Genomic DNA, 12,395 nt, shown 5'->3' with positions numbered 1-12,395 from the left:
GGATGGGGGAGACTTGTCTTAGCAGTAGTATGTGCAAAAAGAATCCAGGGGTCTTAGTGGACTGTACGCTGAACATGAGTCAACAGTATGATGTGATGGCTAAAAAGGCAAATGTAATCTTGGGCTGTATCAACAGAAGTATGGTGTCCAGATCACGTGAAGTGATGGTATCGCTTTACTCTGCTCTGGTAAGACCTCACCTGGAGTATTGTGTTTAGTTTTGGGCACCACATTTTAAGAAGGATATAGACAAGCTGGAACAGGTCCAGAGGAGGGCGACGAAGATGGTGACGGGTCTGGAGACCAAGTCCTATGAAGAAAGGTTGAAGGAGCTGGGCCTATTTTGCCTGGAGAGGCGGCGGCTGAGAGGTGATATGATCACCATCTTCAATTACTTGAAGGGCTGTCATATAGAGGATGGTGTGGAATTGTTTCTGTGGCCCCAGAAGGTAGGACCAGAACCAATTGAATCAGAAATGTTTCCGGCTCAGCATTAGAAAGAACTTCCTGACCATTAGAGCGGTTCCCCAGTGGAACAGGCTTTCTCAGGAGGTTGGTAGGCTCCTTCCTTGGAAGTTTTTAAACAGAGGCTAGATGGCAGCAATGCAAATCCTTTGAATTTAGGGGGAGGTATTTGTGAGTTTTCTGCATTGTGCAGGGGGTTGGACTTGATGACCCTGGAGGTCCCTTCCAACTCTATGATTCTATACTTTTAGTTGAAGACTTTTCTGTCTTTTGAATCATACTTCTTTTGTGATATTTGACTTCAAACCATACAGTCAATTCATTCCTTTATTACTGAATGTTTAATAGGCTCCACTTTTGCTTTTTTATTAACTGTTGTCTACAGAGCTTTGCTTTGATGTGTCCTCCAGCAGACTAGAGATGGGTTCAACTCACTGCCTTCTTCATCTTGGAAAGAACAAATCTAATCCAAGGGCTTCCCTAATTGCTAATCCTTCACTGTTCCCATGCTTCTCAACATCTAGAGTCCCCTCTCTCTGTTATAAAAACCTCTTCATTTTCCTTTAAGCACCTTTCTAGTATTAGTAATTTAGGGATGGGGAGCAGGGGATGAACAAATATTTGACTGTTCTTTGGAACTGAAAGTAAGTTTCCTTTGGGGAGGGGAGAAATCCCCTGGAAACTAATTTGCTCGGTCTTCAGAACACATTTTTGCAAGCTTATTCAAATTTGAGCATTATTAGAACTAGGTTACAAAATAGCCAATCTGAGCTTATTTTTATTTATTTAGTACATTCCTGCCCTTCCTCCTGGGAATTTAAGGAGGAATACATTATGCTTTGCTCTTTAATTTATCCTCACAAGATCCCTGTGATGTAGGCTAAGAGAATTACTGTCCCAAGGTCACCTAGCGAGTTCCATAGCAGAATGTGGTTCTCCCAGACCTTAGTGTGACTCATTTTGAGTTTTTACTTGGAATAACATCGTTGCCTATTTTATGCTAAATGAGTCATACCATGCTGCTTTCTAAAATATGCAGAAATTGGCTGATAAAATTAAAATGGCATCTTCTGGAGGAGAAGAAAAATTCATTGTTGAATGTAATGTAGTAGGTAATACAATAACATTTTATATATAGATTTTTAGATGTAGTTTTTAAATTGCAGCTCATAATTTTTCATATTGCGGGCCTATCATTTAATGCCTATTTGTACACTAGTTGCAAGATAGTAAAGTATGTATATGTCTTTAAAATATAGTAGAATATGTCTTAAAAGTAGAGCCATGTATACTGAGTGAAACTCATAACTATACTGATTTTTTTTTCTAATGTAGCCGAAACCTATTGATGTACAAGTTATTACACATCATATGCAGAGATATGCAGTTTGGTTTGGAGGATCAATGTTGGCTTCCACAGTAAGTTGACTAAAGGGAAAAGAAATCTGCAAGGAGCTATTCCACTTATACTCCCTGCTATTATTTACATAATTACATTAACATTTTTGGGATCCAGAATTTGGATCAAAATAAACCATTGAGAGTGCTGAAATATTCTCTAAAGCAAAGTAGTAGGAGGAGGAAGCAAATGTTTCCATTATTTGAGTGGGAAGTAGGATTTGTTAAAAAGGGAATGGGAATGTATCATATATATAATATGTTCCAGAAAAGACTTTGGGGCTTCATATTTAATGCAGGCATTAGGAGCACACTTTTCTTCAAGCCCAATGAATAAGAACTTCAGCAGCCTTTCTGTTTGCAATGTGGAATTTGTCTACATTCCTAATATGTGAGATAGGTGTATCCTAAGAAAAAAGTTATATCTTTGACTTTCCCTTTCGCTTTTTCCGCAGCCTGAGTTCTACCAAGTATGCCACACCAAAAAAGATTATGAAGAAATTGGTCCTAGCATCTGTCGTCACAACCCAGTGTTTGGAGTTATGTCTTAAATCTGACTTTTGAAGAGTTGGATCTAGGGAAGCAGGGAGATGGAGGATCTTTCTCAATACTTGTTTGTCTGGATGGCCGGTATTAAGATAACAAAACATGACTTGAAAATAAGAAAAAGACCAAATTCAGCTAAATAGGAATATTTTAATAAGTGTCTCAACATGCAGATGTAGTGGGAAGCCAAAATGATTCAAAGTGGGGGTTTTTAGATTGAATATTTGAACCTGTGTGTGATGAAACAAAAGAAGTGGGGTTTTGTTCTTTCTGTGGCCTGATATTTTGTATATTAATGGAGTATCCAAGATTTGATGGGATTTGATGGAGCTCTATAATTCTTTGGTTGTACTCTTACATGTGTACAATGCAAGAGCTTGTTTATATTTCATACTTTTTTATATGTTGAGAAAAATATCAATGAAAGAAATGTTATATCTGATTTAAAAAACCTACCAGTGACCAACTTGAGGCATATTTTAAAAAATGTTATGCCCACATGACTCTTGATCATGAGACTCTAGTAATTCCAAATTATGACCAATCTTAAATGTGGGCTCCACACAGTGCAACTTGGCAATTGCTTTTCAAACTAAGGAACTAGAATCTTGGATTAATCAACGCCTGCTGATGCTTTCTGATTACTCAGTGCATTTTCATTCTATTTCTCGCTTTTCTGGGGGAGGGAAGGGTAAAGACAAGACTGTTGGACCAGTATTGCAGTTCTGTAGTGTCATTTCTAATTAAACCAAATATTCCAATGATCAAAATTGGTGTATTTCACCATTCCAATAAAGGCACTAAAATTCTTTTTAATGTTTGTGTGAAACCTTTCAGTCTCCTTGCTTGATTGTGAAGGTCTCAAAGCTTCCTAATTCTTTTATTGCTAAGGGTTAAAAGTGTGATTCTAATATGCAGTGTGATTCTAATATGCAAATTATGCTTGTGTGTGTTCACCTGGATATTTATTTCGGTTACCTATTCATCTGCATACACTTATAATGAATACACTTTTTATAATGATACATTTCATTTAAAATACTTTCTCCTTGATACTAAAGTAAATAAAGCTTTTGAATAGTTGGTCTTGTGTCACAGATTTGCTTCTGTAAATTCAGAGTTTTACAATACCTGGTAAGATGATAAATGGCAGGAGATGTAGGGATAGTTTAAATCAGTGGTCCCCAACCTTCTTGGCACTGGGGACTGGCACCAAGGCCGGCCCACCCACCGTGAGCCCAGGGCCAGCAGGGTGCGGGCACCAAATTTGGCCCTGCCCCCCCGTGACGCTGCACAGCCTTGCTGCCCCCCTCGTTCCTCACTGTCCTCTCCCTTCATGGCATTGTGCAACCTCGACGCCTGCCTCCCCTCACAGTGCCTCCTCCACCCTCCGTTTTTTACAATTTTAAGGCCTGGAAATGGGCGGTGAAGCGTCACCCATTTCCAGGCCTTAAAATTGTAAAAATGGAGGGTGGAGGAGGCACTGTGAGGGGGGGCGGGCAGTGAGGCCAACACCCCTCCCCTCCCGATCAGCTGGGAAAACTGCTGCCACAGTTGCAGGCGACCCACTGAAGTGGCAGCCCACCAGAGTTTAGCTCCGTCACAAACCCCCGCGCGACAAGGCTTTAATCCCCCTCCCCGCTCCACCTTTCCTCACTCCCCGGTGCTGCAATGCAGTGTGGCGCTCCATCATCACTCTCCCTCAGATTGCACTAAGCAGTGCCGAAGGTGGGCCTTAGCAGCTTTGGTGTGGCCAGCGCACCATCTAACCCATGAGAGGTTTCTCCCCCTTCACTTCTGCTTCCAGGAAGGAGGGGAGAGAAGCCTCTTGCACGTACCTCAAAGTGTTAGATGATGCACCGGCAGCATCGAAGCTGGTAAGGCCGAGCTTTGGCTCAGCGTGATCTGAGGGAGGGAGGGAGGGCGACGATGGAGTGCCACACTGCATTGCAGCGCTGGGAAGGGGCGGCAGCGGGAGGGCGGTGAGGTGGAGGAGCTAAACTCCGTTGCAGTGCTGTGAGGGGCAGTGGGGGGTGGCCACGCTTCACGGCCTGGTTGCAAACAGGCCACAACCCCAGTAGCTGTCCGTGGCCCGGGGGTTGGGTGGTTTAAATAATCAAGAATTTATTTTGGATTTTTGGAGAGTAAATGTAGCTGCTGCCTATCCAGTTGCCATCAAATCACTGAAAAGGAGAAAAGGACTTGGGGCACTAAGACTTTCATTAATCAAGAATCATGTTTCAAAGGTAGATCAAAATAAAACATTTTTAGAAATCAGATATAATTATTTTTCTTAAATGAGGTGGGATAAAATCTGAGTATATACAAACATGTTAAACATTTTCTCATAGATCTGAATCATCATTCAATATGCTTGGCAGGTAAACAAAGACCACTTTTTGATCTAAAAGAATAAATTATTGATTTCTGAGGTAAAACATCTATAAATGACACTGATGTGATTACTGTGGATTTCCTGTTGAACTGATGACTAGCAAGGCTTAGCACTAACATCCAGGGAATAGCATCCTGTATCTCCAACTGCAAAGTAATGAATCTACATATTATGACACTAAATAACCATATATCATGGATATTTTTCTTTTTATGGTGGAACACAATTTTGTGCAGTAACTACCACTTCCTGCTTCTGGAAAGTTCTGGACATGCCATGATCCCATGGTTTTTTACTTGGAAGCCTGACTTCATTCAGTGACACTTGCTTCCAAATAAGTGTGTATATGATTGCAACTGTTAACCTTCAGATAAGTAAAAATTGCATTTTCTTCTATGTGTAGCCAAGCTTTAAAGAAGTGTGTTCCATCATCACAGAGAATTCTGCATTGCAGAAATCATGTGGATAATGGACAGACCCTCTCTGGTTTAAGAACATAAGAGAAGCCGTGTTGGATCAGGCCAATGGCCCATCCACTCCAACGCTCTTGTCACACAGTGGCCAAAAAAACGCAGGCACCATCAGGAGGTCCACTGGTGTGGCCAAAACACTAGAAGTCCTGCCACTGTTGCCACGCAAGTACCAGGAATACAGAACATCACTTGCCCCAGACAGAGAGTTCCATCTATACCCTGTGGCTAATAGTCACTGATGGACCTCTGCTCCAATTCCCTCTTGAAGCTGTCTATGCTTGTAGCTGCCACCACCTCGTGTGGCTGTGAATTCCATGTGTTAATCACCCTTTGGATGAAGAAGTACTTCCTTTTATCCATTCTAACCTGACTCATTGAATGTCCACAAGTTCTTGTATTGCGAGAAAGTACTTCTTTCTCTACCTTCCCTATCCCGTGCATAATCTTGTAAACCTCTATCATGTCACCCCTCAGTCAACATTTCTCCAAGAGCCCCAAGCACTTTAACCTTTCTTCATAGGGAAAGTGTTCCAAACCTTTAATCATTCTAGTTGCCCTTTCCTGGACTTTTTCCAGTACTATATCTTTTTTTAAGGTGTGGTAACCAGAATTGTATACAGTACTCCAAATGAAGCCACACCATCGATTTATACAGGAGCATTATTGTACTGGCTGATTGTCAAGAGTCATCCCCTCTGTATTTCTCTTGCCATGCATTCTGTAATGTAACTTTGCTATTTTCCCTGGGCGCATTCCTGCTTAGCTGTTCTCCCTGCACACATATCTGGGGAACTTATTATTCAAGTTGTTTCCACTGGCCTCAAGTTTAGACACTAGTGAAGTACAGATCAGACACCTGGACTCTAAGACTTGGGTTGGGAAGAGTCCCACCAAAAACTATTCCTGCTTTGCTTTGCCATGCTTCTGTGCTTGAAATGTAATGGTTGGGGCAAGGGGTTAAAAGGAGAGTCATTGGGCTGAGACATCAGTGTGTTGCCTTAAGATGCTTATGGAATAAACTGCTGAAATATTGGACTGTATTTCCTTGCCTCGAGGTCTTGACTTATTGCTAAAACTCACCTACTACCTTAGCTGCTTATCCATCCCTAAGGATGTCAGGAGACGAAAAGGACAAAGCTAAGGAAGAACCAGCTAAACCAATGGAGGAGGAACCGAAACCGGAGGGACCGAGACTAGTTCCCCCCTCCTTTACGTTCAGGAAAAAGGAGTGCAAGTCCAGGGGTCTCCAGGAGAATATTATTGGAGACACTTATGGGGGACCCCCCTCTCGACATAGGTCATCTGGCCTCTACAGAGCCTTCAGCACACAGGGGTCCGATGAGGAGGACGTGGTGCACTCCCACAGGAGCGGGATGAGCGAAGGCTCGGGTGACTGGATTCGCAAAGCGCTAGCATTACAAAGCCAGCAGCTGTGAGATGAGATGCTGGCGATGAATGAGTTCTTAGTGCAGGAGATGAGAGGCCTCGCCCGTCACCTACAAGATGTAGCTGTTCAGGTCGCTAGGACGCCTCCTGATCGAGAACCACTGGCCGCTCCGGGTGGAGGAGTGTCAGGGAGAGGGGTGCCAGCGGGCGGTGACCAGCCCTCCCTCCCCCATCACCAGGTGTGCCTGAGGAACTGGTCCGGGCGCCAGGGGGCTCAAGAGTCCATGAATCAAAATTCGATGGGGAGCCAGCAAAATTGGAATACTTTATGGTCTTAGTGAGGGGCCACCTCAAGGTGTGGTCGTGCAACTTCCCGACAGAAGAGTCAAAGGTGACCTACATTGGGGGCTGCTTGGAGGGAGTGGCGGCAGACTGGTTCATGACCCTGTTCAAAGTCCGCTCCCCCACCCTGAACTCTGCCAGAGAGCTGTTTCAGACCTTACGCAACCACTTTGAGGACACCCTGCAGGAAACTAACATGATATTGGCCCTGCAGGAACTACAACAAGTCGAAATCACTGAGGGAATATACCAGCGAATTCCGCCTCCTAAACACAAAGGTGTATCGCTGGGACAATGGGGCCCGAATCGAGCAGTTTAATGGCCTCAATTCTGGCATCTTTGGGGAAGCTCTTAAAACGGGGGACCCGCAGTCGTTAGTCGACTGAATCCAACTAGCTTGCGAGATTGAAGATCGCCAAAAGATCATAGCCCTCCACCATAAGCAACAAGGGGGAGGGGGACCCCGAGACTTGAAGGAGAAGCGTCAGAAGTCCACTACAATTGGACGATCCCAGGAACCTTCTTTCAACCCTGGAAAGAGGGAACATTGGGCAAGGGCCAGGCTGTATTTCAAGTGCAGCAGAAAGAATCATATAGCTAGCGAATGCTCCAGAAAGCTGAGAGAAGCAAGGCCGCCCACCCCAGCGAAGAGGGAGGCCAAGAAAAATCAGGCCCAACTGAGCCCCCACCCAGCAAAGGGAAGGCCGCCATGCTGTACTGCCAGGACCCTTTGGGGGAAGAAGACGAGGAACAGCTGCTGGGAAACAGCAACAACCTGCTGTGAAGAGCACGCAGCAGCAGGTCAACTATGGGTGAGAATCTCAGGAACTTTGTATTTTGCACCCATCACACTAGTAAACCCAGTGACAAAGAGGTTCTCATGCATCTAGGCCCTCCTGGACTTGGGGTGTTCAAAGGACCTACTGTCCCCAAATTTAGTGGATGCATTAGGACTTAAAAGAAAACCACTCCCAAACAGAAAAGCAGAGCCGCCAACATAGTAATGGTACAGCACCGTGAAATAGTTTTTAAATTTTAATTGTATTAATGTTTTATAGATTTTATTGACTTATTGTTTTAAATCATGTAAACGACTGTTGTAAGCTGCACTGAGTCTGCTTGTGGAGAGGGCAGGATAAAAGTCTAATGTAAATAAATAAACCCCCTACTATTTGAACAAATGGACGGGAAGCTAATGAGGGGAGAGCCATGTACTGAGGGAACAGAGATATGTACCTTGGGAGTGGGGGAACATTGGGAACCCCAAACTTTTGTGATAGCTCCCTCTGCCAAGTTCCAGACCGTCCTCAGTCTGGGGTGGTTGGCGAACCACGACCCCTTTGTACAATGGAGCAGGAACGCTCTTTCCAGGATAGGGGATGTGATAAACACCATTGGGATTCAGGCTGGAAGGATAGGGGATGTGATAAACACCATTGTGCCTAACGGTGCTGGAAGTCTCCTCCATCTCTCCCCCAAGTACCGAGACTTACAAGGGGTGTTCGACACCCTCGTAGCGGACAAACTCCTCACAAACACACAGACTATGCAATAGAACTAGAGGAGGGGGAGCCCCTGCCCAAAGCAAAGTTGTATTCAATGAGTAGGGCAGAGAGGGAGGAGCTTAAGAAATTTTTGGATGTAAATTTACAATGGGGATTTATCCAACCAGTCAAATCTCCACACGCAGCCCCTGTTCTCTTCTACAAGAAAAAAGATGGTAGTTTGAGACTGTGCACAGATTTTAGGGGCCTAAACACCATCTCCATGAATAATGCATACCCCCTCCCCCTTATAAGAGGGGCTACCCCCTGTTAAGTGAAGTCTCACAGGGAAAGATTTTTACAAAATCGAATCTCAGAGATGCGTACTTCCAGTTCCGTATCCAGGAGGGAGATGAATGGAAAACCACCTTCAACACCCCCCTAGGCCAATTCAAAAACCTAGTTATGCCTTTTGGCTTGAAAGGGGCTCCAGGGGTTTTCATGAACTTAATTTTCTCTACAATTTTGCAGAAGTCACCATGCCCTTAACTGATTTGCTAAAAACCAAAGGCAAAGGCACCCATGCTTCTAAAGCAAATGCCAAGCTGGATTGGTCCCCAGAGTGCCAGTGAGCATTCAAGAAGTTGAAACAAAAATTTATCTCAGAACCGTGTTTCATCCACCCTGATGAGAACAAAAAGTTTGTTGTGCAATGTGACGCAAGCAATGTGGCCCGAGCAGTTGTGTTGCTCCAGGAGGGGGAGATGGGAAACTCCACCCATGCACTTACCTGTCGCAAAAATTCACCCCCACGGAGTGAAACTGGTCAGTGTAGGACAAAGAAGCCTCCGCCATTAAATTGGCATCAGAAAAATGGCATTATCTTAAAGGCGCAAGAGAACCGTTTGAGCGATGGGCAGATCATAAAAACCTTTCCTCACTAATCGCCACTTGCAAACTTACTACCACGCAAATGAGGTGGGCAGGGTTTTTTCACAAGTTCAAATTCACATTGGGGCACATTCCAGGGAGGTTGAACTTCCCAGTTGATGCCTTGTCCCGCCTACTTCAACACGAAAGCAAACAAAAGGCGGTGATAGACTCACTGTTCACCCCCGCCCAACTCAGCACTCTGGTTACCACCCACATGCAGGAACGTAAAGGGGCGGAGCAACTCTATTCCTTTCTAGCATTCCTTAAGAAAGTGCTGATGGCTGAACTACCTGATAGCGGACTACAGCTCACCCCCTCCCCCAAGGGGTTGTTACAATAAAGTGTTCATCCCTGGAGTCTTGCAACAAGCACATAACTCCAAACTGGGGGGGGGGGCATTTTGGGTTTGTAAAGGCAATTTTTGTGGCTGGGGCTCTGAAAAGACATAGCACAATACATCACCAGTTGCCTGACCTGCAACGTGGCAAAAAGGGGGGGGGAGCTACCCCCAGGCAACTACAGCCGTTATCCCCGGCCTCCCGACCCTGGGAATGCATTTCTATGAATTTTATAACTGACCTTCCCCCTTCCCACGGGAAGACGGCAGTGTGGGTGCTAGTGGACACTTTCTCCCATGTAAACAGTTGCCCACAGCAAAAAGGTTGGCCCAACTGTTTATACAGCATGTCTTTCGGCTACTTGCTTTCCCCAGTAAGACAATTTTCAACCGCAGGCCACAGTTTGTTGCCAACTTCTGGGCGCACCTGTGCACCTTGGCAGGGATAGAGCAAGGGCTCAGTTCAGCCTACCACCCCCAAATAGACGGAACATATGAACGCGATGCTCGAGCAATTTTTAAGGTGTTACACATCAATTGGGTGGCTCTCCTGCCTTTCTCAGAATATACTTACAGTAACAGCATTCATAGTGCAACTAACGCTAGCCCATTCCTGGTGGTAAATGGCTATGAGGGAAAACCCTTTCCAGAGCTCCCATCAGCCCCTACTGCCCCAGTGGATTTTACTGAATGGTGGACTCGAATCTCATAAGACTGGGGAGCCATACAGAAGGAACTAATTAGAGCTAAAGAAATGTATAAAAAACATTATGACAAAAAACACTCCAAACTATGGGACCTCAAGGTGGGAGACACTGTCGTCGTTTTCGCACTTAGCTTTTGCTCCCCTTATTCCACGGCGCAATTATGTCCGGCTCATTTTCCTCATTTTCGCACATGGACTCATTTGCGGAGTCGCTTTCCATGAAGCCCCGGCTCAAATCGTTTTCCCACTGGCATCGACTTGAGTTTGATGCCCTGTCAATCATTTTTTTTTTAAGCGCAAGTCTGGTTGCGTAAGGACGTAATAACGTAACATCGAGCAGTCACAGCTGTTCCTTCCCCTTCTTTTCGTGGACAAACCGCATCACGTGTGCTGCTTCTGCTTATGGATTGGCTGCAGCTGTAGTATCCTCCACAGCCCTTTATGTATTAACAGAAGCATTCACAGTGGAGAATCCTAGCACTAGATTCCCCCCCCCAAATTCTGAAGTTGCGAAATATCGCAATAACGAAGAGAGAGAAATCGAGGGGTTTGTTTGTGTGTGGGGGGGGGGGCAGCTTCTTCCTTTCCCAGCCTCGCTCCCTCCCGGGTGGCGAAGCTGGGATTTCCTCCGCGCTCTTCCCCCTCCCCGGCTGGCGCTTGCAACGGGGACCTGACTGATTCCTGCCGCCAGAGCTCCCCCCCCCGCCCCATTCTCTCCTTCCCCTTCTGTGGCGCGTGTGAAGAGCGAGCTTGCGTCTATTTTCTAACCGAGCAGAATGTAGCCAGGGAGAAGAATGCAGGACTCCAACTTCCCATTTTATACATGGCGATTTTGTGCAGGTCCAGAAATCCTGGTGGCACAGCTGAGGGAGGCATTGCCTTTTTAAAACACACAGACATGAACGCTTTGGCCCGCGCCGGCACTAGATTCCCCCCCCCCAACAATGTATAATGTAGTTGCGAGATAACGCAACAACGAAATAACGCAACTAAAGTCAATAATAATAAAAATTCTAACGAAACCAATTGAAGTGGCAATTGAGGCTATTCCAGGAGGGGTTTTTTTTTCCTATTTGTTAATTTCGAAATATCGCTATTACGCAAGAAATACGAAGTTTTAAAAAAAATGGCCGTGCGGGCACTTTTGGGAAGCGCCGCGAACGGCTGATGATTGGCCAAGGGGGTGGATGGGGTGGGAGGACGGAAAGGGAGAGGGTGACGCCCACAAAGCAGTCGATCCGGCGTGGATGGATTTCCCACAGCAAACTCCGAGGAGTGGATCCGGTGTGGATCCGGAGGTTTTCAAAAACTCCGGAAGCATGTTGAAAAACATACTCCGGCGTGAAACCCCTGAAGCGCTGGAGCAAACCACAGCGCCGGAGCAACAGGTGCGAAAACCAGGAAAAGATTAATCTCTCCAATTCTCGGGTCCTTGGCGGGCAGGCCGGAGGATGAGCAGATTGCCTTCCTCCTGTCTGACACTCACTCTGATGTTTCAACTAAGATTGCCCGTTTCTGTTATGTTGCTCAGTTGGAAAGGAGGGAAATTGAGAACGTAAATCTTGGCTACGAGTTTTAACAATATGTGAAATAGTTGGCGTGAGGAACTCGGTGTAAGAGGTGATGGGTTTGTTTTTATGATTTTGTTTCTGTTTGTATTAAGCTGGTCGGATGACCGTGAATAAAAGTACTACTACTACCAGGAAAAGATCTGGAGGTAAATGGGGTGCTACGCCGGAGTAAACGCTAGTGCGAAAACGCTCTCTGTACATTTCCACAAAGCACCTCCCTAATTCACAAAACTGTAAAAAACTGGGAATGAAATATCTGGGGCCTTTTCCCATTAAATGAATTATAAACAATGTGACTATTGTACTTGAGTTAGCAAAGAACTTAAAACATCCATCCCTGTTTTCATGCTAGCTACCTG

General features: G+C 45.3%; 1 protein-coding gene across 1 annotated transcript in view; it reads left to right on the top strand.

Annotated features, from left to right (window-relative positions):
- The window catches only part of ACTR3 (actin related protein 3), a 112,732-nt gene extending 109,507 nt beyond the window's left edge, over window positions 1-3,225 (top strand). Inside the window, exons 11-12 of the mRNA XM_060261065.1 lie at window positions 1,801-1,884; window positions 2,319-3,225. Of these exons, the coding sequence (XP_060117048.1) occupies window positions 1,801-1,884; window positions 2,319-2,414 (180 nt within the window). The 3' untranslated portion in view covers window positions 2,415-3,225. The remainder of the gene's footprint in view (window positions 1-1,800; window positions 1,885-2,318) is intronic.
- Window positions 3,226-12,395: the final 9,170 nt, after the last annotated feature.

The sequence above is a fragment of the Heteronotia binoei genome, chromosome 21 (genome assembly GCF_032191835.1).
Source record: "Heteronotia binoei isolate CCM8104 ecotype False Entrance Well chromosome 21, APGP_CSIRO_Hbin_v1, whole genome shotgun sequence".
NCBI classification, from domain to species: domain Eukaryota; kingdom Metazoa; phylum Chordata; class Lepidosauria; order Squamata; family Gekkonidae; genus Heteronotia; species Heteronotia binoei.
This window is presented reverse-complemented; position numbering and strand designations above follow the sequence as displayed.